This window comes from Leopardus geoffroyi, chromosome C3 (assembly GCF_018350155.1).
Source record: "Leopardus geoffroyi isolate Oge1 chromosome C3, O.geoffroyi_Oge1_pat1.0, whole genome shotgun sequence".
NCBI lineage: Eukaryota > Metazoa > Chordata > Mammalia > Carnivora > Felidae > Leopardus > Leopardus geoffroyi.
Window position 1 is genome coordinate 73165467 of NC_059338.1, and position 22098 is coordinate 73187564.

The 22098-nt window shown below is 52.6% G+C and overlaps 1 protein-coding gene across 5 annotated transcripts in view; it reads right to left on the bottom strand.

Annotated features, from left to right (window-relative positions):
* Positions 1 to 8567: 8567 nt before the first annotated feature.
* DENND3 (DENN domain containing 3) overlaps positions 8568 to 22098 on the bottom strand; it is a 52033-nt gene continuing 38502 nt past the window's right edge. Inside the window, exons 18-23 of one of the 5 annotated variants that reach the window (XM_045453519.1) lie at positions 19334 to 19473; positions 16585 to 16739; positions 15377 to 15510; positions 10662 to 10780; positions 10446 to 10583; positions 8568 to 10299 (exon numbers count right to left, since the gene is read on the bottom strand). In XM_045453519.1, the coding sequence (XP_045309475.1) occupies positions 10099 to 10299; positions 10446 to 10583; positions 10662 to 10780; positions 15377 to 15510; positions 16585 to 16739; positions 19334 to 19473 (887 nt within the window). In that variant the 3' untranslated portion in view covers positions 8568 to 10098. Of the gene's footprint in view, positions 10300 to 10445; positions 10584 to 10661; positions 10781 to 11017; positions 11517 to 15376; positions 15511 to 16584; positions 16740 to 19333; positions 19474 to 22098 lie in introns of those variants that run through there. The other 4 variants (XM_045453520.1, XM_045453521.1, XR_006706142.1 and 1 more) reach the window with 4 other exon arrangements.

Sequence of the window (22098 nt, forward strand, 5' to 3'; positions counted from 1 at the left end):
CTTAGAAGTGAAAGGAAACATATACACACATACACTCAGACAAGGGCGGGAGTCCTGGAGGGATGGAAAGCAGACAGAATCCGATTGAACAAGGAGGCGCAATCTGAAGTGCTCGTGGTGCCGAGCAGAGGTAGAGGATCTCTGAAGAGGGGGATCCGGAGGCAACTGACATACCCCACCCCGATCCACCTGTTGGAAGGCGGTCCTCCAGGAACAGGCACAGGAGACTCGGGACCTGGCTGGGTCTACACCGTACAGAGTGAGTAGAGATTTGGCATCATCTTGTCCATGTGACAAGATTTTTGTGTGTGTGTGTGTGTTGAAAATTAGCTTTATTCAGGTATAATTTACATGCAATAAGATTGACCGGCTTTATTTTTATTTTAAAAAATCATTTTAAGAATTAAAAAATTTTTTAAATCTAGCGAGCGAGCGTGCACGTGCAAGTGGTGGAGGGGCAGAGGGAGAGGGAGAGAGAATCCTAAGCAGGTTGTGTGCACGGTCACCGTGTGGCCCGACGTGGGGCTCACACTCACAAACTGTGGGATCATGACATGAGCCGAAATCAAGAGTCGGACGCTCGAGCGCCTGAGCCACCCAGGCGTCCCCAAGATTGACCAGTATTAAATGCACAACTTGGTATGTTCGGATCAACATAATGGCATCCACCTCTGTAATCGTGATCTATAGTGACTCAAAAGCTTGCACATACGCACAGCTGTGGTACAACCCAGTAGTTTCGAACACGCCAAGGGGCGTGCCCCAGAGAAAGTGCAAACACGTGTTCAGGCAAAAACCTCCACACACACGTTCACGGCAACACGTGTTCCCTGTCGTAGGCATGCCTCCTGCCACCTCTCACGTATAACAACCACGGATCTGCTCTGCGTTACCACCATCGTTGCCTCGAGTTCGTGGACGTGGAATCACACGGTGGGGACGGCTTTTGTGCACAGTTTCTCTCGTTCTGTATAGAATTTTTGAGACCCACGTAATTTCAGGTATCATTACTTTGATGAGGGCCCCGGTAAACGAGCATGCCACCCCGTGTGCTCATCCATTCAGCTCACGGACACGGAGACTGTTTGTACGTTGTGGTTACTACGACCTAAACCGCGGTGCACGGCTGAGCACTTTGAGTGTTCCCTTCTCTTCCAGAAGTACCTGAGAGGGATGGCTGGGTCCTGTGGGTGTGTAGATTTTAACTCTATGAAAAGCCGCCCGATGTTTCCCAGTGGGGCTCCACACGCCCCCGGCAAGGACCGAGGGTCCTAGGTGCTTCACCTCGTGGCCGGCTTCTGGCCAGTGCAGCTGAAACCGGCTTGTGTAACACGCGGTCTCGCTCTGGCTGTAGTGAGCACGTCCTTGCACGTGAAGCCTCCTTCCTGTGTTTGCCATCTGTGCACCTTCCGGAGTGGAATGTCCAGCTGGACTTTTTGCCTCAGGTCCTTCATCTGGCAAATATTTTTCGAGTATTTTCTCCTAGTCTCCGAGGCAAAGAAGAGTGCCTTGTTCCTGAATCGAGAGGGAGAGGTGGGGTCTCTGGCCGTTAAGTGTAGTGTTTGCTATGGGGCCGTTGTAGTGGCTCCTGATCGAGCCGACATTCTGTTCCCGGTTCGCGGAGAGCTTTCATCGTGCATGGGCGCTGCATCCTGTCACGTGTGCTTTCTGAGTCTGTTGAGATGAACAGGTGGTTTCTCTTTCTGACTTTGTTAATAGGGTGAATCCATCAGCCGGTCTCGAATGTTATATACCAGGCTTGCATTCGTGGGATGAATTCCACTTGGTCGTAGGTATTGTCCTTGTTATTTATCGCCGGAATCGAATTTCTAAAATGTTATTAAAGATTTAAGGTTCATGAAACGAAATGGTTCTGTTTGTTCCCTTTGTAATGTCTTGTCTGGCTTTGGTAGCCAGGTAATACTGGGCTCATAAAATGAGACGGCAAAGTGTTCACTCTTCTTGTTTTTATGAAAAAAAAAAAATTAGCATAGAATTTATATTTATTCCCTGTATGTTTGGGAGAGCTCATCGGCGAATTCTCTGTCAAGTTTTCTTCATGTGAAGGTTTTAAGGGATGGGTTCAATCTCTTGGTTCGATAGAGGGCTCCCCAGGTTCTCTGTTTCTTCTGGAATGAGCTTTGGTGGCTTGTGCCTTTCAAGTACTGTTGTCGTTCCAGCCGAGTTGTCAAATTTATTGGCATCCAACTTGAAATATCCCCGTATTATCTCTCCCAGTAGCTTATAGGATCCATAGTGACTTTTTTTGTTGTGGTTTTTAATTGAGGTGAACTTACAGTGACGGGCACAGAGGCGTGTGAGTGTGCGAGTTTTGACATATGCACACCCCAGAGTAACTAACGTAAAGTCTGCACAGGACATCCCTTTCACTCCAGAAGGTTCTCCCGATGCCTTCGAATTCAGTCCCACCCTACACTTAGACCGATGACATTAAACATCAGGAACGACTGCCATGAAATTCAGTCACCGTGCATCGGTTTTGTCTGTTTTGGACTTCATAGGAGTGGAAACATACAGTTGGTAGCCCTTCTGTCTGGCTGCTTCCACTCAGCACACTCCTTCGGAGAGTTGTCCACACTGCTGGGTGCATAGCGGGTCAGTCCCCTTTCACTAATGTAGAGTAAGTATTCCACTGTGAGGACATGCCACGGCCATTTTCTGGTTGCTGGGGGTCTCCAGTTTAGGGCTGTTACAAATAAAGATGCTGCGGGGCGCCCGGGTGGCTCAGTCGGTTAAGCGTCTGACTTCAGCTCAGGTCGTGATCTTGTAGTCTGTGGGTTCGAGCCCCGTGTCGGGCTCTGTGCTGACAGCTCGGAGTCTGGAGCCTGCTTCCGATTCTGTGTCTCCCTCTCTCTCTGCTCCTCCCCCGCTCATGCTCTGTGTCTCTCACTCTCAGAAATGAATAAATGTTAAAAAACAAAAAAAACAAAGATGCTGTGAATATAGTCTTAAGAATCTCTTTGTACACCTAGGTTTTCATTCCTCTTGGGTGGCGAGGTATGGAATTGTGGGCTTGTAGGGTAGGTATGTGCCCATAAGGAATTGGCAGGCAGTTCTTCTCCCAAAGTGGTTATGCTATTTTTGTCCAGCAGTGAGTTACTACTGTTATACACGGTAAGTTCATTTGCTTCATACCCTAATCCATATTCGTGATTGTGCTCTTTAATATTAACCATTCTAATGAATATCAAGGTGGTATTTCATTGGGGTTTAATACGTCTTCTCTAATGACTCATGTTTTTTAAGCATCTTTTCAAATTGGCCATCCATATATCCTCATTGGTAAAGGGTCCTTTGCCCATTTTCAAATTGAGTAGTTTGACTTTTTATTGATTTGTAGAGGCTCTTTATATTTTATGGATCTAAGTCTTTGGCAGATATAGCATTGTAAATATTTCCTGTCAGTCTGGTTTTTCTTTAAAATGGTTATTTATTTATTTTGAGAGAGAGAGAGAGAGAGAGACAGGCAGACAGTGAGCAGGGAAGGGGCAGAGAGAGAGAGGGAGAGAGAAACAACGGAATTCGAAGCAGCCTCCGAGCTGACATCACAGAGCCTGACGTGGGGCTTGAACTCATGAACTGCGAGATCATGACCGACCTGAGCCAAAGTCGGACGCCGAACCGACGGAGCCACCCAGGCGCCCCTTTTTGGGGAAGCTTTAAATCACATAGTGTGAGTCCTTCAGCTTTGATGTTTTTCAAGGTCATCTTGACTATCCACCTTTGCATTTCTGTGTGCACGTGTGTGTGCATGTGTGTGTGCGCACGCCAAGTTGTCAATATATATTTTTAAAAATTGTGTTGGGATTTGGACTGGAATTAAATTGAATCTACTTGGTTTTCTTGGAGAGAACTAACATCTTTCAGTAGTCTTCTCATCCATAAACACAGTATGTTTTTTCATTTCTTTAGGCCTCTTAAAACTTCTCCGCGGTGTTTTTGAGCTCTCAGTGTACAGGTCTCGCCCATCTTAAAGTTTATTCCTACTTGATGTGTTTTTAAAGTAAGTTCCAGTTTTTACATTTTCCAACTTTTTGCTGTTAAAATACAGAAGTGCAGTCATTCTGTATTGAATTTGTATCCACGATCTTGCTAAATTCGCTTGCTCTCGTAGTTTCTTAAAAAACAGATTCTTTATGATTAATGTAACCAATAAGGCTGGCTATGAATAGATTGTTTTGTCTTTTTTTTTTTAATTTCTCCCAGAGAGAGTGCGTGCATGCGTGCGTGTGAGTGGGTGAGGGGTCAGGGGGAGGGAGCGAGAATTCCTTTTTTTTTTTTTTTTTTTAATAATTTATTGTCAAGTTGGCTAACATACAGTGCGTAAAGTGTGCTCTTGGTTTTGGGGTAGGTTCCCGTGGTTCATCCCTCACATGTAACACCCAGGGCTCATCCCAACAAGCGCCCTCCTCAAAGCCCATCACCCACTCTCCCCTCTCCCCCGCCCCCCCATCAACGCTCAGTTTGTTCTCTGTATTTAAGAGTCTCATGGTTTGTCTCCCTCCCTCTCTGTTTGTAACTATTTTTCCCTTTCCCCTCCCCATGGTCTTCTTTTCAGTTTCTCAGGATCCACCTATGAGTGAAAACATGGTATCTGTCTTTCTCCAACTGACTTATTTCACTCAGCATAATACCCTCCATTTCCATCCACGTTGCTACAAAAGGACATATTTCATTCTTTCTCATGGCCAAGTAGTATTCCGCTGTGTATATAAACCACAGCTTCTGTATCCATCCGTCATTTGATGGACATTTAGGCTCTTTCCATAATTTGGCTATTGTTGAAAGTGCTGCTACAAACATTGGGGTTCAAGTGCCCCCATGCATCAGCACTCCTGTATCCCTTAGGTAAATTCCTAGCAGTGCTATTGGTGGGTTGTAGGGTAGTTCTTAATTTTTTTTTAAATTTTTTGAGGAAGCTCCACAGTTTTCCAGAGCGGCTGCACCAGTTTGCATTCCCACCAGCAGTGCAAGAGGGTTCCCACTGAGAGAGAGAATTCCAAGCAGGCTCCACACTGAACTCAGAGCCCAACTCGGGGCTCAATCCCATGACCCCGAGATCATGACCTGAGCAGAAATAAAGAGTCAGACACTCAACAGACTAAGCTCCCCAGGTGCCCTGGTAGTTTTGTCCTTCTGGTCCAATCTTCTAATTATTTATTTTTGCCTTCATGCAGTTGGCCAGGACATGACATGCGGTGTCAAATGGGGGGTCGAAAGTGTGCGTCCTTACCCTGTCCCCCGTCTTAGAGGGGAGGGGAGTAGCCAGATGGCCACCATCAGGTATGACGTCTGCGGCAGGTTCCCGAGGGTGCTATCAGTCTGAAAAAGTTCCCTTTCAGTTTGCCAGCATATTTATCGTGAATGGCTATTTTATTGTGTCCGTTTCTTCCGGCATCTGTGGAGATGACGGTTGTGGCTTTTCTCCTTTATTCTGCTAACATGTGGAATTTACAGATGATTTTCAAGTGTTAAATTAACGTTGCATCTCTGGATGCGCTTGGTCATGCTGTATTAAACTTCTAAAATGTTGCCGGATTCAGTTCGCTAATATTTTGTCCAGAAAGTTTGCATCCATGGTTGAGGGGAACTGATGTGTAATTTCATTTTTGTCAGATTCTAGTACAGGGTCACACTGGTCTCGTAAGTGAATCAGGAAGTGCTCTCTATCCTGAGACATTTCTGTGGGTTTTCAATATTCCATCCTTAAGAGTTTGTTAGATTCACTAACGAAATCCACAAGGCCTGGGGTTTTCTGAGTGGGAAGGATCTTGACTAAAGTCAATTTCCTTAGTAGACGTAGGACTGTTAATATTATTTTTAAATGATTATTTTGAGAAAAAGAGAGTGCATGGGGGGGTGGGGGGAAGACAGAGAATGAATCCCAGGCAGGCTCCACAATGTCAGTGCAGAGCTCTGTAAGAGGCTCCATCCCAAAGAACCAGGAGATCATGACCTGAGCTAAAATCGGGACACGTAAGCAGCTGTGCCCTCGGGGCTCCCAGCGCTGTTTTCTATTTTTTGTGCTGGTTTCATGAAGGTGTTTCTCAAGAAATGTGTATATTGAATCAACTTTATTGCCATAAAGTTGTTCATGGTACCGTTTTGGTGTCTATCAGTGAAATCATCCTTTCACGATGTTGATAATTTGCCCCTTTTTTCGTGGTTGGTTTTACTAGACTTTACCAATTACTTTACAGAACCAACTTTTGGCTTTGTTGATTCTGTTTTTCATTTCATTGACTTTGGTCTTATCTTTGTTATTTCCCTCCTTTACTTATTTTGGATTAAATATGGAGGTTTAATTGTAAACCTTTCTTCTAGTAGAGGCATTTGGGGGCGCCTGGGTGGCTCAGTCGGTTAAGCATCTGACCCTTGGTTTCGGCTCAGGTCATGATCTCACGGTTCATGGGATCAAGCCCCACATCGGGCGGGCCCTGTGCTGAAAGCATGGATCCTGCTTGGGATTCTGCCTCCCTCTCTCTGCCCCTGCCTCGCTCGCGTGCACACACACACTCTCTCAAAGTGAATAAACAAGCTTTAAAGAAAAAGAATAAATTACAAAGCCCTTAAAAAAAAATAGAGGCATTTAAAGCTATAGCTTTTCTAAGGACTGCTTTAAGTGCATCCCACAAATTTAGTATTTTCTAATTTCCTTTGTGATGCTGTTGACCCATAGGTTATTTGGAAGTAATTTTTAATTTGCAACATAATTTCAATTTGGGGATTTTAGGCAATTACTGCTGTTGATTTCCAGTTTAAGTTTTGGTATGGTCTGAGAACATATTCTGTAAGATTTAAATTTTTTCACTTATTTTATGGTCCAGCACATGGTCTAGCTTGGTGAACACTCCATGTGCACCTGAAAAGAAGGGATATTCCGCTACTGTGAGGGGTAACGTATAATGCCAGGTCTCGCTGGCGGACGGTGGGGAATGTTCTATGTGCTTGTTAATGTTTGGTCCACCGGGTCTGTCACTTACCGAAGGGAAGGGTGTTAACGCCTCCCAACTACTGTGGACGTGACCATCTCCTCCTATGGTTCCTCCACGTTTCCCTCAAGGGTCTCGAATCTCCATTAAGTGCTCTCAAGGATTATTACATTGTATGAATTAATAATGGCATCACTATGAACTGAGTTGCCTTTTCAGCACCACGCACACCGTGTCTGTACCTTGAGTTGGAGGCTGTTTTGTCGGACGCGCATAGCGGTATGCACCCCACCCCTGCCCACTGCCCCCGGGCTCTTCTCCCGGGTGTTTGTATATTTAACGTGCATCTCTTGTAGATGACGTGCCTGGTGGTCTCTTGTGTCTTCTCTTCTTCTAAGGACACCTGTCACTGTATTTAGGGCCCTCCTTCCCTAAGCCAGGATGACCTCATCTGGAGATCTCTAGGGCCATCCCCACAGCCTCTGGGAGCAGGGCCCCAGAAAGGGCTGCTGCTCAGCCTACTTCAGCCACTGCTGCATCTTTACAAGCTCTTTCTGTATATTTTCACAAGAGCCCGGCAAGCAGCCCGGGTGGATATTCCCTGGGCTGTTCTGGGCCCAGCAGCGGAATGCCCTTCACAGCCACCAAACCAACCCAGCATGAAGGAACGCCCTCCGCTTTATAGGGGGCCGGCCCCGTGGCCTCACCCAGGGCCTCGGGCCCCCTCTCTAGTCCAGGGCACAGAAACCCAGAGCCTTGGAGTCCCTGTGCGCGCTTGAGGTCACGTACAGCTGAGCGGCGGCTCACAGATGAGCCTCTCTGCCTCACCTCCTGGGGGCCCCGTGGCATCGCTGTAAGAAATACAAACGCTTCCAGGCACTGGAGACAGCAGGGCAACTCTGCCTGGCTTTCTATCCACACCCTCCTCGGCCACGGGGAGAAAGCAGCCCTTTGTCTTCCTAAGGGATCTTCTAGGAATGGACAGAAGTCATGCACTTTTCATTCAGACGTTACGATCACATCCAATACCAAGGCTGTCATTTGAGAGCAGCCGGTGAGTTCACATCTTCGGAGAACAAATGACCAAGACCAGTGATCATCTTTAACTTCAGCAGTAAGTTAAAGTGGGGCAAGACTTGGTCGGCGTTGTGGAGCCGTGCCAGCACCCAAAAGCAAGCTTTCTCTCCCGTTGTCTGAAATACAGCTGGAGAGCTGAAGCTGTAATAGACTGGCTTCTAGTACAAGATAAACACTTTTTTGGTACCAACTGAATTCAGGTTCCTGAAGCCAAGGCAAGGAAGGCGTTGTCTGCTGAATGAATTCCAGTTCATTTGGGGCTCTCCCACGACACCTCAGTCATCGTGGACCCTCTTCAGGTCACCGAGGAAATACCGAAGGCATAAAGCGCCCTTTCCATTTCAACAAGCCCCACTGGCCACTCTATCACTGTCAAGTAAGATCTTGGAAATTATCACCAAGAATAAAGGAAATGAAACGCCTGCATTAGAACAACTTGATGGGCGCTCGGAATTAACAGCAAATCCAAAGGTGTCCTGTCTTATTTCACAGATCTCTCCCACCGGTTAATGTTGGATAAAGAACGAAAACAAGACCTCAGTCTTTAATAAAGGAATTTACTGTTGACAAGGTGAAAACGCCTGGTCACGTGTGGACAGACATTAAATAATTCATGTGTGTTTCTGACAGGATTTGACCGCAATCTTCCATGTGTTTGCAAAAGCAGAATTCAACCTCCCGCGCTTTGTTTATGGCCGAGTCTTCCTTCTGGAAGTCGGGAGCGCACCCCCTTCGTAAGCATAGTCATGGGGGCATGAGCCCACCTGGCTGTTCTCTGTACCACATTCCCAGAGCACCCCAAAATCTGGGTCAGTGGTCTGGACCTTGCAAAACGCTTAGGTCCTGTAGACCCAGCCCGGGGCCTGGTCAAAGCTTTCGTCTGGAGATCCTGTAGATACTACCAGAACTTGGCCAGAGACCCTCTGAGACCTCCCAGGGTGAGTGAGGTCCAGCACAGTGTCTGATTCCAAAAACCCAGGGCAGAGTCCAGCAGGCCCCTCCGCGGCTGAGCTTGTGGCGGGTCCATGGGGGACAGGCCACGGGCCCTCACACGGTGCATCAGGCGGGTGCCCCCTCCACAGCCCATAACCATACCAGAACCCTCCCTGCTGGACCCTGAGGGAATGAAATCTCAATGTTATAGTACAAACGTAAAAAAGGTCTTTTTCTGCAAATGTGTAGTTATTTAGAGCTAATGAGATCATCTTCAGTTAAATAAAGCACCTCCTACAGACATGTCTGGCGTGCACTCCACATGCAGACAGGTGAAACGTACGTTAAGGTAAATGACGGCAACTTCACCGGAAGACGAGGTTGTGTGTGCTATTTTAGACAGAAGTTTTCGTCTGTGATCTTTGGTAGAAAAGTTTCTCTAGATTTCTTCATTATAAGAATTTCGCCTTAGTTAAATCCAGAGCCTGCCTCAGTGAGCCCAACCCCTGTGCACACACGTTTATCGCATTCTGTCCCCTCCCTGTCCCCTCTTGGGTCACCTGCTCTGATGGGGAAAGCAAGGGCAGGCACAAATCCGTTCAACCACAAAGCGGTCATTTAAAAAACACCTCCTCTCGTGAACTTTTCTGGCAACAAGAAGCCAACCGAAGGCCGTAGGTCTCCTGTAAGCCTGATGCTTAAAATGTATTCATTGAATGAAGTAGAGAAGGCAGAACCAGAGAAATGAGGTCTGCAGGTCGTATGTGATCTGGCTAAATCCCTTCCAACCGGCTCCGGCGCTCGCTCTTGGTCATGGGTTCTGGAACCTTCTAGACAACACTGGGTAACTTCACAGAGATTATTAGCAAGTTGATGCATCCGCCTGCCTGAGAAGCACCCCAACCCGAAACACCGTTGGCACAGTTTAATCAGGAAAGTGCGAGAGAGAAAGTGCGTTATGCGTCAGGAGGCCGAGGAGCCAAGCGGGCACGTGCAGGGGACACGGCGGTGCCCCCGCCCCCAGCGGGGCCCAGACCGGCCCCCACCCCCGGCCACCTTCTCCGGGGAGCGCCGGCGAGGGGCGGAAGGCACGCGGCCCTCAGAGCACAGCCCGGCTTGGCACATTCACCCACGTTTACTCGACTTTCCAGATGGCGATCTTCCCCTCCCCGCTGCCCGACCCGCTCAGCACGTATCTGTCCTCTGCCGAGCACAGGGTCTTTACCGCGTCCGTGTGGGCCACCAGCTCCTTTTCCACTGTCTTCCTCTGGGCGTCGATCACATAGATTTTCCCTTTGTACTTCCCCTGTGACCGGCCTGTGCCGCCTACCCAGATCTGCCAAGGAGAGACGGAGGGGGCGTCGGCCACACGCCGCCGGGCCTGGGCGGGGAGACCCCTGCGCGCCCCCAAATCCAGTCCTTCCCGGACCGGCCTCGAGGGCGGGGCGGGGGTGCTCCGGGGAGGCATGGCCCCGGCCGTACCTGCTTCTTCACCCTGATCATGCAGCTGACCTCGGCGCAGTCCTGCAGGTGGACCCGCTGAGGGGGCCGGGCCAGGTCCCTGAGGCTCCAGATGTAGACGCCGTCCAGCCCGGCACACGCCGCCCACAGCTGCTCCTGCTGAAACGGGAATCACAGTGTGGCTGGTGGCCGCGCCCGCTCCGCTGTGCCGCCGGAGGGCGCTGCCGGGACGGGTACCTCGGGGAGGAGCTGGAAACCCAGGAAGGAGGTGCTCGCGTCCTTAGGGTTCTCCTCCACCTTCAGTTCCTGACGAAGAGATCCACCTGTCGTCACGACCACGATGCCGCTCCCTGTGCCTGCGGAGCAGAAGAGCCAGCGTGAGGGAAGGCGGGTGCCCCGCGGCCGCCGGGAAGGTCAACCGGCTGCCGCCCGGTGCCGGCTCGGGCGCTGGCACGCTGCTCCCAGGGCCCCGGGGACCCGTCCGCCCCGCGGCCCCTCCTGAGGCTTTGCAAACGCGGACGTTCCGGGTCTCCTCCTGTCACTAGAAGGCGCGGCCTGCCCTCACCCTGTCGGCGCTTAGAACTACAGGGGACGGCACCACAGGCCACTAAGTGCTTCCGTTTACGGCTCAAGGAAAAGGTCGTCTTGCAAGCCAAGCGTCTGCACGTCCCGAGAGCTGTAGGGCACCAGGCTCCGGGCAGCGGGGAACGTGGAGACACTGGCTGCGGGGCAGCCCCGGACACGGAGGGACAGAAACGCCGCGAAGCCCGTCCTTGTCTTCGTGCTTCCTGCTTGGCCGCCCGCCCCCGGCACTGCGGCCACCGGGCCAGCCTCGCACACACGGGGGCAGGAGGGCACAGCAGCCCGTGAGGTGGAACGTGGGAGCGGCCCCGAGCTGTGCCACTCCGGCTTCCCGTCCCCTGCGAGCGGACCACAGGACCCCCGGCACTCGGCCTTGACACAGAGGGACCCCTGCCGGCCGTGGCCACCCCAGGACTGGAAGCCCAGCTGAGTTTCAGTCATGGAAAGTGCGAGCTGCCGTCACATCGCCTTCCTGCTTCTAGGCTCCGTTCGGTGTGGTTTTTCTGAGACCTAATAAGCAGAGCCTCATCCACGGGGAGCCTGACAGCCAGAAACCCTTACCTACTTGGACTGAGCCGTAAGGCCCCAGGACACCTGCTGCTGGCTGGGAGCACCTGGGCTCACCCTGTGGAGAGGCACTTCTGTCCCCCTCCCCAGAGCCCTCCTCAGTGCGCTGGACGCGTGGCCCCAGGAAGCGGCCCCGGCAGAATGAGCCCCAGTACGCGAAGCTGGCGTGGACAGAAGAGGCTGCCGTGGACAGAAGAGGCTGCCGTCACCAACGCTCAGCGCGCCAAGGACCTTGGCTCTCGAAGGGGAGGGTGGGATTTCTATCTCACTTTTCTTTCTGAAGTTTATTTTATTTTGAGAGGGAGCGAGGGTGAGCACAAGTAGGGGCGGGGCAGAGAGAGGAGAGAGAGAATCCCAGTCGGGCTCCGAGCTGTCAGCATTGAGCCCTTATGGGGCTCGAACTCACAAATAGCAATCATGACCTGAGCCGATATCAAGAGCCGAATACTCCACCAACTGAGCCCCCCAGGCACCCTCTCTAGCTCACTTTTTTTACTATTTATTTTTGAGAGAGACAGAGAGAGACAGAGTGAGAGCAGGAGAGGAACAGAGAGAGAGGGAAACACGGAATCCGAAGCAGCTCCAGGCTCCAAGCTGTCGGCACAGAGCCCGACGCGGGGCTTGAACCCACAAGCCTTCGAGCCGTGAGATCATGACCTGAGCCGAAGTCGGACGCTCAACCGACTGAGCCACCCAGGCGCCCCTCTAGCTCACTTTTCCAACGAAGACACACACTCCAAGAGCCCGTGAGGGACCTGCCCAAAGTGATCAGCTGCCCAGAGATCAAGCCCGGATTTGAACCTGGACGTGCCGACCTGAAGGCCACAGCCTGAGCCACGGGTGCGCCAGCAACCTCAAGGTACAAACGTCCGCCTGCAGGTGTGGGACTGGGGTCTACTCCCCACCTAGGAGATGACCTGGGCACACGGCGTGGGCTGCTTCCCCTGCAGCCCCGAGGGTAGACACGAAGGTCTCACATGGTGCTACTGGGCTAGAACATTCTGGCCCCTCAGGCTCATGATCTTCCAGGTTCTGCCTCAGTGCACACAGATGTCCTGAGTTTACACAGACACGGACACGGGCCCGGCATGTGCACTGGTAACACATGATAAGCGACCCAGATTCCTGCTTGTGACTCTCGTTCAGGGACAACACTTTCTAGGCATGTGCTCTCTGTTGCCTCAAGAAACTCTGCGTTTGTCTTGTACTTTTCTCGTTGTTGTTAAATAGGAAAACTGCTTACTGCATTCAGTTAACTTGGAAGGTAAAAGGGATTCTGTCCTTACAGCAAAGCTATCTGTCCTCACTCTAATCTGTTACCTCCCTCCCTGCATTTAACAGGCACCTTTTAGCCCAAGGTCTGGTCAGCTCTGAGTCCAAAATGCATCCAGGGGTGGGTGGTGCACGCGTGCGCGCACACACACACACACACACACACGACAGCCCATGGAGATCAGCGAGAGCTGAGGCCTACGATCCTCCAAAGAAAAGAAACGCCAGGTTTTCCCTAAAGGTACTTCCCGGTTCTTTGTGGGACGCCGAGGAAAGGCGTTCTAGCATATGCTGCAGTCCGCCATGGCCGAGGGCACGGCTAGGCTGCCAGTGTGGCCGGAAAGAGAGGGAACACCCCCCAATGAGGGAGCCCAAACACCTATGTAAAAATTCTTAGATCCTTGGCCTGGGAAGAGACCTACTTCAACGCTGTAGCTTATCTAGCTGGGAAGGCCCAGTGTGTGTGCCTCGGGCATTTCCCTGAGACCCTCAAAGAGCCATGCGTATAAAATAAAGACTATGCCAGAACGAAGCGTTATGTACTCTAGGAACAAGGTCAAAAGTGCAATATATCGACCAAAGAAAAACCTAAAAGGAAGCCTCTACACAGGCTCAAGATGACCGGCCAGTCATTTAGCGACCTTCCAGGATAAAATAATGCTCTTTAAAGGCGGCTTTAACCCAGAGTCTCTTTGATGTGTCATCAACAACACCCAGGACACAACAAAGTCCCTTTACACCCCAAGCATGAAGGCAGCACTACAACTCAGTAGAAAAGCCGTGAACGGGAGCAGACCCACAGATGCCCTGGGACCCAGCAGAGAAGGACTTCTGACTGCAAACAAATGTCATAACTTCCAGGAAAGTATAAAGAGGATGCATGGGCACAAAGAATGTAGAAGAGAAATGCAGGTTCTTTAAAAATATAAAATACACGAACCCTAACAGAAATGAAAAGTTGCCGGACAGGTTCACCAGCAGACAGGACAGAGGAAGCTTTCGGTCTTAACCAAACTAAAGCTGAGAAAAACATGAAAAAAGTACAGCCTGAGACAAGTGGGGTGTTATCGAATGGTCTAATATGTATATTAGAATATACGTCTTATATTCCAACATAATTCTAGAATGAATACACACGCACGTATGTATATAAACAGAATCCCAGGGGTGCCTGGGTGGCTTATCGGTTAAGCACCCGACTTTGGCTCGGGTCATAATCTCGCGGTTTGTGAGTTTGAGCCCTGCCTCAGGCTCTCTGCTGTCAGCCTGGAACCAGCTTTGCATCCTCTCTCTCTCTCAAAAATAAACATTAAAAAAAAAAGTTAGGATCCCAGAAGACATGGAGAAAGAGAAGGGATAAAGGAGATACTCGAAGAGATAACGGTTCCAAGTCTCCCCCACTGAACGTAAAGAGCAAGCAAGACAGACACGAAGGCCTCCCGCCTGAGCACAGTGTAGCCCCAACTCCCGAAAGCAAAGAATGGCCCGCAAGCAGCCACAGGCAGATCGTTTCAGCAGAACAGTAGCAGCGACGGTGGACTTCTCATCAGAAACAGACAGGGCTACGCAAAACTGGAAAGAGACCGCTAGAGTGTGTGGAAAAGATCAGTCTGTTTACAGCCGACTCCGGCCATGAGAAACACTAAGGGAAATGATGCCAGAGGCAAACCAGGCACGAAGCTCCCCCGAAATGGTGACCGTACAGGCCAACACCGGGGGGGTGCGTAAACAAAAATGTTAACAATATTTTCCGAGCTGTATCCCGACGGCAGCATTAAAATACTGCTCTTAACAGCAACAGCCAAAGGGGCGGGAGGAGGTAAACGGAACTGATCATACTCGTGTGAGCTGCGTACGTGATACGTGGAGGGGGGTCCTGGTTGCTTCGGGCCGGCTGTGACAGGTAAGCCTGCGGGTTGCAGTTCTTAGAGCAACCGCTAAAAGGTAAAGCAAAACGCAGAAAATGTGGCGCTAAAAAGAAAAACTGAATGTAAGAAGTTCTCGTTTCCCGCGTCCTTTTCGACGGAGCGACAAAGACAGAAGGGGCAAGTGGGGCACGGAAAGGCGCGAAGACGACAGAAGCCTCATGCACAAGCCTGCTCAGGGCACCGCAGGTGCGCAGACTGACGAGCCCACGTCTCTGCAGGGACGACACGTGCGGCAGACGAGCACGCGGCTGGGAAAGGCAGGCGGCCCCACGAGGGTGGTTACGGTACCAAACGCAACACGTTTTGTGGGGACGCGGAGGGATCACAACTGGCACACACCGCGGGCGGGGACGTAAGGTGGGGCGGCAGCTTCCAAGGGGAGTCCGACGCTTTCTCCGAGGGGTAAACGTGGGGTCAACCCGAGCCCGCGCGCTGACACACAGAGACAGGGCCACAGAGGGCTCCCGGAAGCCACAGACACGGGAGGGGGCAGGCAGCTGCAGACGCGTGAGGCAGAGCAAACCGGCCGCAGGCCGTCCTGGGGTTCCCTCCCCCCGGAGCAGGGCTCTGGGCCCCTCGTGGGGGCCGAGGCTGAGGACTTACAGCACCACAGACAGCCGTCGTGCAGGCGGATGGACGAAAGCCCGCCACCTGGCAGCTGGAGCCTGCTGGTCACGCGCAGGGAGCTCACGTTCCAGGCCAGGACCGTCCCGTCCGCGCTGCACGAATACACCTTGCTGGGGGTGCAAACACACGGGTGTAAAACACTTGGCACGGAAGCCAACGAAGTCACCATTAGATAAAGGTCCACAGCGTGCACGGTGATTCTCGCCCAAGCGAACGCTGCCCGTGTCGCGGGAACTATTAGCGAGGGGCTAACCGATCCCGCAGGAGAAGGCGGTTTGCTGAGGAGGCCGGTCCTCGCCCGTCGGTGTTTGCTGCCGGTTCCGCAGACCCTAACGTGGCGGCTGAGGGAAATCTAGCCCCTTACGCAGGACGTGCTGTCCCGGCCCCCTCCCCTCGTGATAGCGGCTGAGGTTCCGGGTGGCACCTGCTGCTCTCTGAGCCGGGCCTGAGGACAGACGGCACCCCTGAAACTAAGGGACAGGGCAGCGGGGGTGGGCGGCACGGAGGACAGCAAGCAGACAAGCTTCAGGGCCGTGGGCCCCGGGTCCAGGTGGTGAAGCAGGTGACCGGAAATGAGGACCTACTGTGTGCCGGGCCCTGTTCTAGGCACAGGACACGCGGCAAAGAGCAGAACATGGGTGCCTGCCTTCGGGCTGACGTTCTTAGTACGTAAAGACAGCGAATGAGTGAAGCAAAAGTGTTAGGAGTCGGACTGCACCCCCCAACCAAGGGCCACCACGAACCCCCAGGGCCTCAGAACGCGGCACTACTTGCAAACAGGGCCTCTACGGGAGTATTCAAGCGACAGTTAACAGGATGGGCCCTGATCCGCTATGCCGGGCATCCTCATCAGGGAGATTTGGACTCGGAAAACACCGTGTGAAGACAGAGATGGGATGCTGTGTCCGCAAGCCAAAGACTTGGGGCAGACTGGCAGCCGCCGAGGACAGGCGAGGAAGTGGCCGCCTGAGCCCCACGCTCACCCCGGGGCTGGCCCACAGCAGAGACCCGCGCCTCTGTACTCAGGGCCAGACACAGACGACAATGTCATGTGACTCTGCTCAGGACAGGCCGGCCTGGCGCCGGGAGGCAGTCGCCATGGCGACCGCGGCCCCTTCCCCCTAGGGACTCCCAGCCCGCCCGGGAGCCAAGCGGCCCCTTCTCCCGGCAGGGCCCGGCCGTACCTGGGCGCCCCGCTCTGGACAGCGAAGCCCGTGACCCCGGAGCGGTGGTCCGTGAGCTGCTTGTTGCAGGACATGCTGTGGACGTTGATGATGTAGATGACGGAGTCCTCCGAGCCGACCCACACCTGGCTCTGCTCCGCCATTGCCATGCAGTTCTGACAGCGGGTGGAGAACGCGTCACGAATACTGGCCCCTCTCGTTACCCCCAGGAGCTCTGTCCTACCCACTCCCCGCAAGCCCTGAACCTCTGCTCCTGGGGGGGACCCGGGGTTCGGTTCCCGCGAGCCCTGGCCACGTTTCTGTCTGCCGATCGGTACGTAAACTTGTTATGTGTTCAAAGTGCTTCTGTCTAAAGACATCTGATTTTGGGGGCGCCTGGGTGGCTCGGTCGGTTAAGCGGCGGACCTCGGCTCGGGTCATGATCTCGCAGTCTGTGAGTTCGAGCCCCGTGTCGGGCTCTGTGCTGACAGCTCAGAGCCTGGAGCCTGTTTCAGATTCTGTGTCTCCCTCTGACCCTCCCCTGTTCATGCTCTGTCTCTGTCTCAAAAATAAACGTTAAAAAAAAATTTTTTTTTAAAAAGACATCTGATTTTTTAACCGCTGCTGACTCATTAACACCGGACTCCTGGCCAAGTACGCTGCAACTCATGCTTGAGCGCAGCTCACCTAGTGCCTGACTCTCTCACGAAGGCCCATCACGGCCTTCTTGGGCTTAGGGACACTGGACAGCACCCCAGCTCTACACCGGGGGCCATTTTAAGCAGCAAAAATCACCATTACAACACGAGAATGCAAAACCGTGGCACTAAATAGGCCGCAAAGAGGGCACTTGTGTCCAGCAGGGGCTGAAACAAGACACAGCATCCACGGGTTTGACCTCGGCTGGGAACGCGCACCAACAGCTCCTTCCTTCCCCCGCTCCGCACGTGTGCGTCTGCGGATAACCGTGAAAATACTGTATTTGTTTCAGGGTTAAAATAAACTCTAGCAAGCGGGTGAATTTGCAAACATGGAATGTGCAAATAATGAGGACTGACTAGACTAATCACAAACACAACTGCCCACGGTTTTCCGTTCTGTAGCGAGACAGGGTTCTCTGGGTTTCTGGCCTAGAAAAGTCAACAACCAATGGTAATTTATAGATGTTTTTGTGTAACTTTGTTTTTTAAGTTTTTTTAAATTTACTTTTGAGAGAGAGAAAGAGAGACGGTGCAAGTGGGGGAGGGGCAGAGCGAGAGGGAGACACAGAATCCAAAGCAGGCTCCAGGCTCCGAGCTGTCAGCACAGAGCCTGATGCGGGGCTCGAACCTGTAAACTGTGAGATCACGACCTGAGCCAAAGTCAGACGCTTAACCAACTGAGCCACCCAGATGCCCCTGTATAACTTATTGAAAAAAATGCTCATTTCTTTTTGAGAGGGGAAGGAGCAGAGAGAGACGGGGACAGAGGATTCGAAGTGGGCTCTGTGCTGACAGCAGAGACCAATGTGGGGCTCAAACTCATGAACCTTGAGATCGTGACCTGAGCTGAAGTCGGACGCTGAACCCACCGAGCCACCCGGGTGCCCTGTTTTTGGAGACTTGGAAATTAGAAATTGAGGACTGACACACTGGAGAGATCCACAGGTCGCACAAACACGTGAAACAGAGCTGTGCTTATGCGAGCATCTCAACCCATCCAACCACGTCACTGAAAGGCGTTCCTGACGCCTTCCTGACTTGCAGTTTCCCGAGCCGCTTCACTTTCCACTTGAGGACGGTCTCTCCTGTGTTCATCTGTGACACGTGCAACCCTCTCCTGGTAACCGAACGCAGATTTCCAAATACAAGTAGGCTTCCGAGTAAACCTGGCATCGTGGTGGACGGGGTGAGACCAGATCAGATCCCAGGCACAGTGAGTGTGGACAGTGATTCACTGCTCCTCCTCTTGAAGTCCGAAGATAGAGTTTCTAAAAAACTGCTAGCTTTAATTTTACCAACAAATAGTCCCATAAATTAGAAAAGGAAGCCCGCTTACTAATTTCAGAAATAATCATTTGGAAAAAGCCCTTTCTTTTGAGGCATCTCCCTGAGAACTGGTATAATTTTAGTAAAATGTCTTTCTTTCGCGGCCCAAAGATACCTCAGGTGGCCTGCTCTGAACTGCAACGTCCAGAGGTGGGAGCACTTTCTTGAGATAATTGCCCAAGTTTCTTTCTGTTCAACAGCAAAGAAAATCTCGGTGAGACGAGGACAGTGTTTTCGCATATGTAACTGGGAGAATTTACTACTTTACTTGTTACCTGGCCTGACTGGGGACAGCAGAGATGGCCTCACAAGGCGGCCTTTCGATTTGATTGTAACTAGGATTTCAAGTTATTCTATTCCTTAAAAAGTCTTTGAAACGCACATAACTAAGAATCACAATGAAAAAATTAAACTTAGAATAAAAACGGGGGTCCTCGGGACGCTCAGTTGGTTGCGTGTCTGACTCGATTTCGGCTCAGGTCATGATCCCAGGGTCGTGGGATCGAGCCCCGCACTGGGCTCTGCTGAAGATCCTCTTTCTCTCTCCCTCCCTCTGCCCCATCCCCCACTCACACATGCGTTGTCTCTCTCTCAAAAAAACCTAAAGACCTGCTATTGACAATACGGAGTGATGCCGTGGGATACCCTGTCCCACTGCCGGGCCCAGGTGGACTTCTCCGTCTTCGCAGAATCGCAGCTTCGTCTGGAAAAGTGCCGCCCTGCACGGCGCCCCGCTTACTCACCAGCTTAGAAGTGCCCACTCGGAAGCAGTGCTGGTGAATCGTCCAGGAGGAAGCGTCAAACACGATCACTTTGCCCTCACTTAGAGCACACCATAATTTGGGGTGAGCGTCTTCAACTTTTTCTGCCGGGTCTAGATGCCCTGAAGAAGTAAACAACCCAAAGACGTTTTCAAAGGGAAACCCTTGGATGCACGTGCACGTGACTGGTGCCATCACTCGGGCACCGGCGCTGCCCGAGTACCTGCCGAGGGCCAGGCCCACGCCAGGTGCCCCGGACAGGAAGAGAGCACGAGCTTTGGAGCCTGAAGTCTCGGGAGGGAGCCGGCTCCGCCCGGAAAGCCGCAGTCGGCAGGGCCGGGGCGGGGCCGTCGCTGAAGAAGGGGGTCCCGGGCAGGGGGCAGAGGAGCAGCAGGGGTGCACCAGGTGCAGAAAGCGGGAAGGGGGTGCGGCATGGAGAGCCGGGACAGGAGCCGCTGCCTCCGGCCCCACATCCTCACTGGCACCCGGTGGGGCGGGCCCTCCGATGGCCGTTGCGAGGGCATGAAGCTTTTGGGTTTTTGACTGTCAAATCTTTGCATTTCCCTAACTGCTCATTAGGCTGCGGCCTTTAAGCGGACACGTGGGGGCTGTCCTCCGTGGTGAGGTATTACCTCTCTCGCCCGTGTTGTAAAGATGTTTGAGAGCGAGGGAGTGAGCAAGCCAGCGTGTACGTAAGCAGGGGAGGGGCAGAGAGCGAGTAGAGCGAGAATCCCAAGCAGGCTTCTTGCTGTCAGAGCAGAGCCTGACGTGGGGCTCGATCCCACGACCCTGGGATCATGACCTGAGCTGAAGTCAAGCGTCGGACGCACAACCAACAGACCCCCCCCCCCCACCCGGGTCCCCAGGTCTCTTGCCCATCTTTGAGCTGGGTTGTGCTCCTCTCCCAGATGTGCAGCCACTCTGTGCCCGCCCTTGACCCAAGCCCTTGCCAGCGCCCCTCCCGCTCTGCGACCACCTGGTTCGCTCCCTCCAAAGTGTCTGTTTACAATTCCATCATCTCAGTAGCGAACTCCACCAGTCTCTTCCTTCACGGCTCGCGTGGACGTACAGTCTCCTTCTCTACCCCAAGGTCACGAACATGCTCTCCTCTGTTCTCTGCTAGAAGCTGGGTGCTGTCTTCATTTACGTTCGTCAGTGGCTTTCGCGTGTAGGTTTCCATCCACCTGGAACCGACTGTGTGATCTGTGGTGCGGTCAAGCTTTGTGTTTTCCATGTGATACGCGACATCCCTGACGTCACATATGGTAAAGACAGTCCTTCCCTCAAACCCCTGCTCTGTCGTATCACCTCTGTCACACGTCAAGGAGACACGAATGTGTCAATCTCCCTGGGGTATTCGTTCCACTGGCCCCCTTGGGGAGATACCACCCTACACTGTTCAGTCTCATCAGGGACTGGGATGCTTCGAGGCCAGAGGGCTGGCTCCTTAGCGCTTGGGTAAACAGAGGGGTCCGGAGCCACCGCTAAAGGGCTTACCAGTAGTCCCCTTCTCTACGGGTCCTGACCAGTTTTGTCCCTCCGGCCCCTCGGCACTGGCCACAGCTGTGCTCACTTCCTCGCTTCTGAGACGCAGCTTACAGAACTGGCAGTCGCTCCACAGGAAAAAGGGGCTCCACCGTTCTCCGTGGTCGTTTTGTGCTTTGGCCCTTCTAGATGTTCTGGGAGGGACGGCTGGTCTGAACCAGCTAGCCCATCGTGACAGGAAGCCCACAGTCCAGTCGGTTCTGATTTACAGGAATCAGACTTAACTCTAAAAGTTAAGTTAACTTAAGTTAACTCTGACTTAACTCTAAAAATACTCATTTATCCAGACACCACAATAAAAACTGTCTCGGGCGCCTGGGTGGCTCAGTCGGCTGAGCGTCTGACTCTGGCTCCGGTCATGATCTCACGGTTCGTGGGTCCTGCATCAGGCTCTGTGCCGACAGCTCAGAGCCTGGAGCCTGGTTCAGATGCTGTGTCTCCCTCTCTCTCGAAAGTAAAGGAACATTTAAAAAAAAAAACAAAAAAACCCGTCCCACTGGTCTGCAGTGTTACAGCCAACACGGAGCCTCGACCGGATGAACCTGGTAAGTCTCCAGGGCCCCGAGGTCCAACTGCGCTCTGTCCTCCTTCGCGCTCGGTGTGTCCCCTTGCTGGGTCTTCAGGACACCCGGTGACGAGATAAACTGTCCTCTCGTGCTGGGAAACTGCTTTGCCGCCGGGCTGCCATCTGCCCTCAGGAACCGGGTGGGCTGGGAGACAGCTGTGGAGCCGTAACCGTGAAGGGGACAGGAGGGCACATCCGTGATGCTCCCTGTCGCTTGGCTCACGCCCCGACGAGCTGAAGCAAAGCGCCAGACCACAGCTTCTTTCCTGCCCAGAATGAAGTCCTTTGCTCTCCAACACGTTGTGCCCTCAGAGCGGCCCGCCCCACAGCGCTTTCCAAGTCAGACTTAAGCCAAAGCATCTTCGACGGTTTTGCGCCTGTGACACGACGGCGGTCTGTGTTCAGGCTGAGGCCCCTCGCGGCGCTGATTCCCGTCCGTCCTCCGTTGCGCCTCAGCTGGGAGGTCTGCGCCGGACGCAGGGCCACAGCCTCGCCACATGAAGGGGAACCGTGTTGTCAGGCATTCGGACGAGCAAGGGAAACGCGCCTGCAGTCTCTAATGCAAGACCCTGGGCGCAGTCCTTCATCACAGTGGAAGCAGGCCCAGGTTAAACGCCCAGAAAGAAAGGACGTGAGT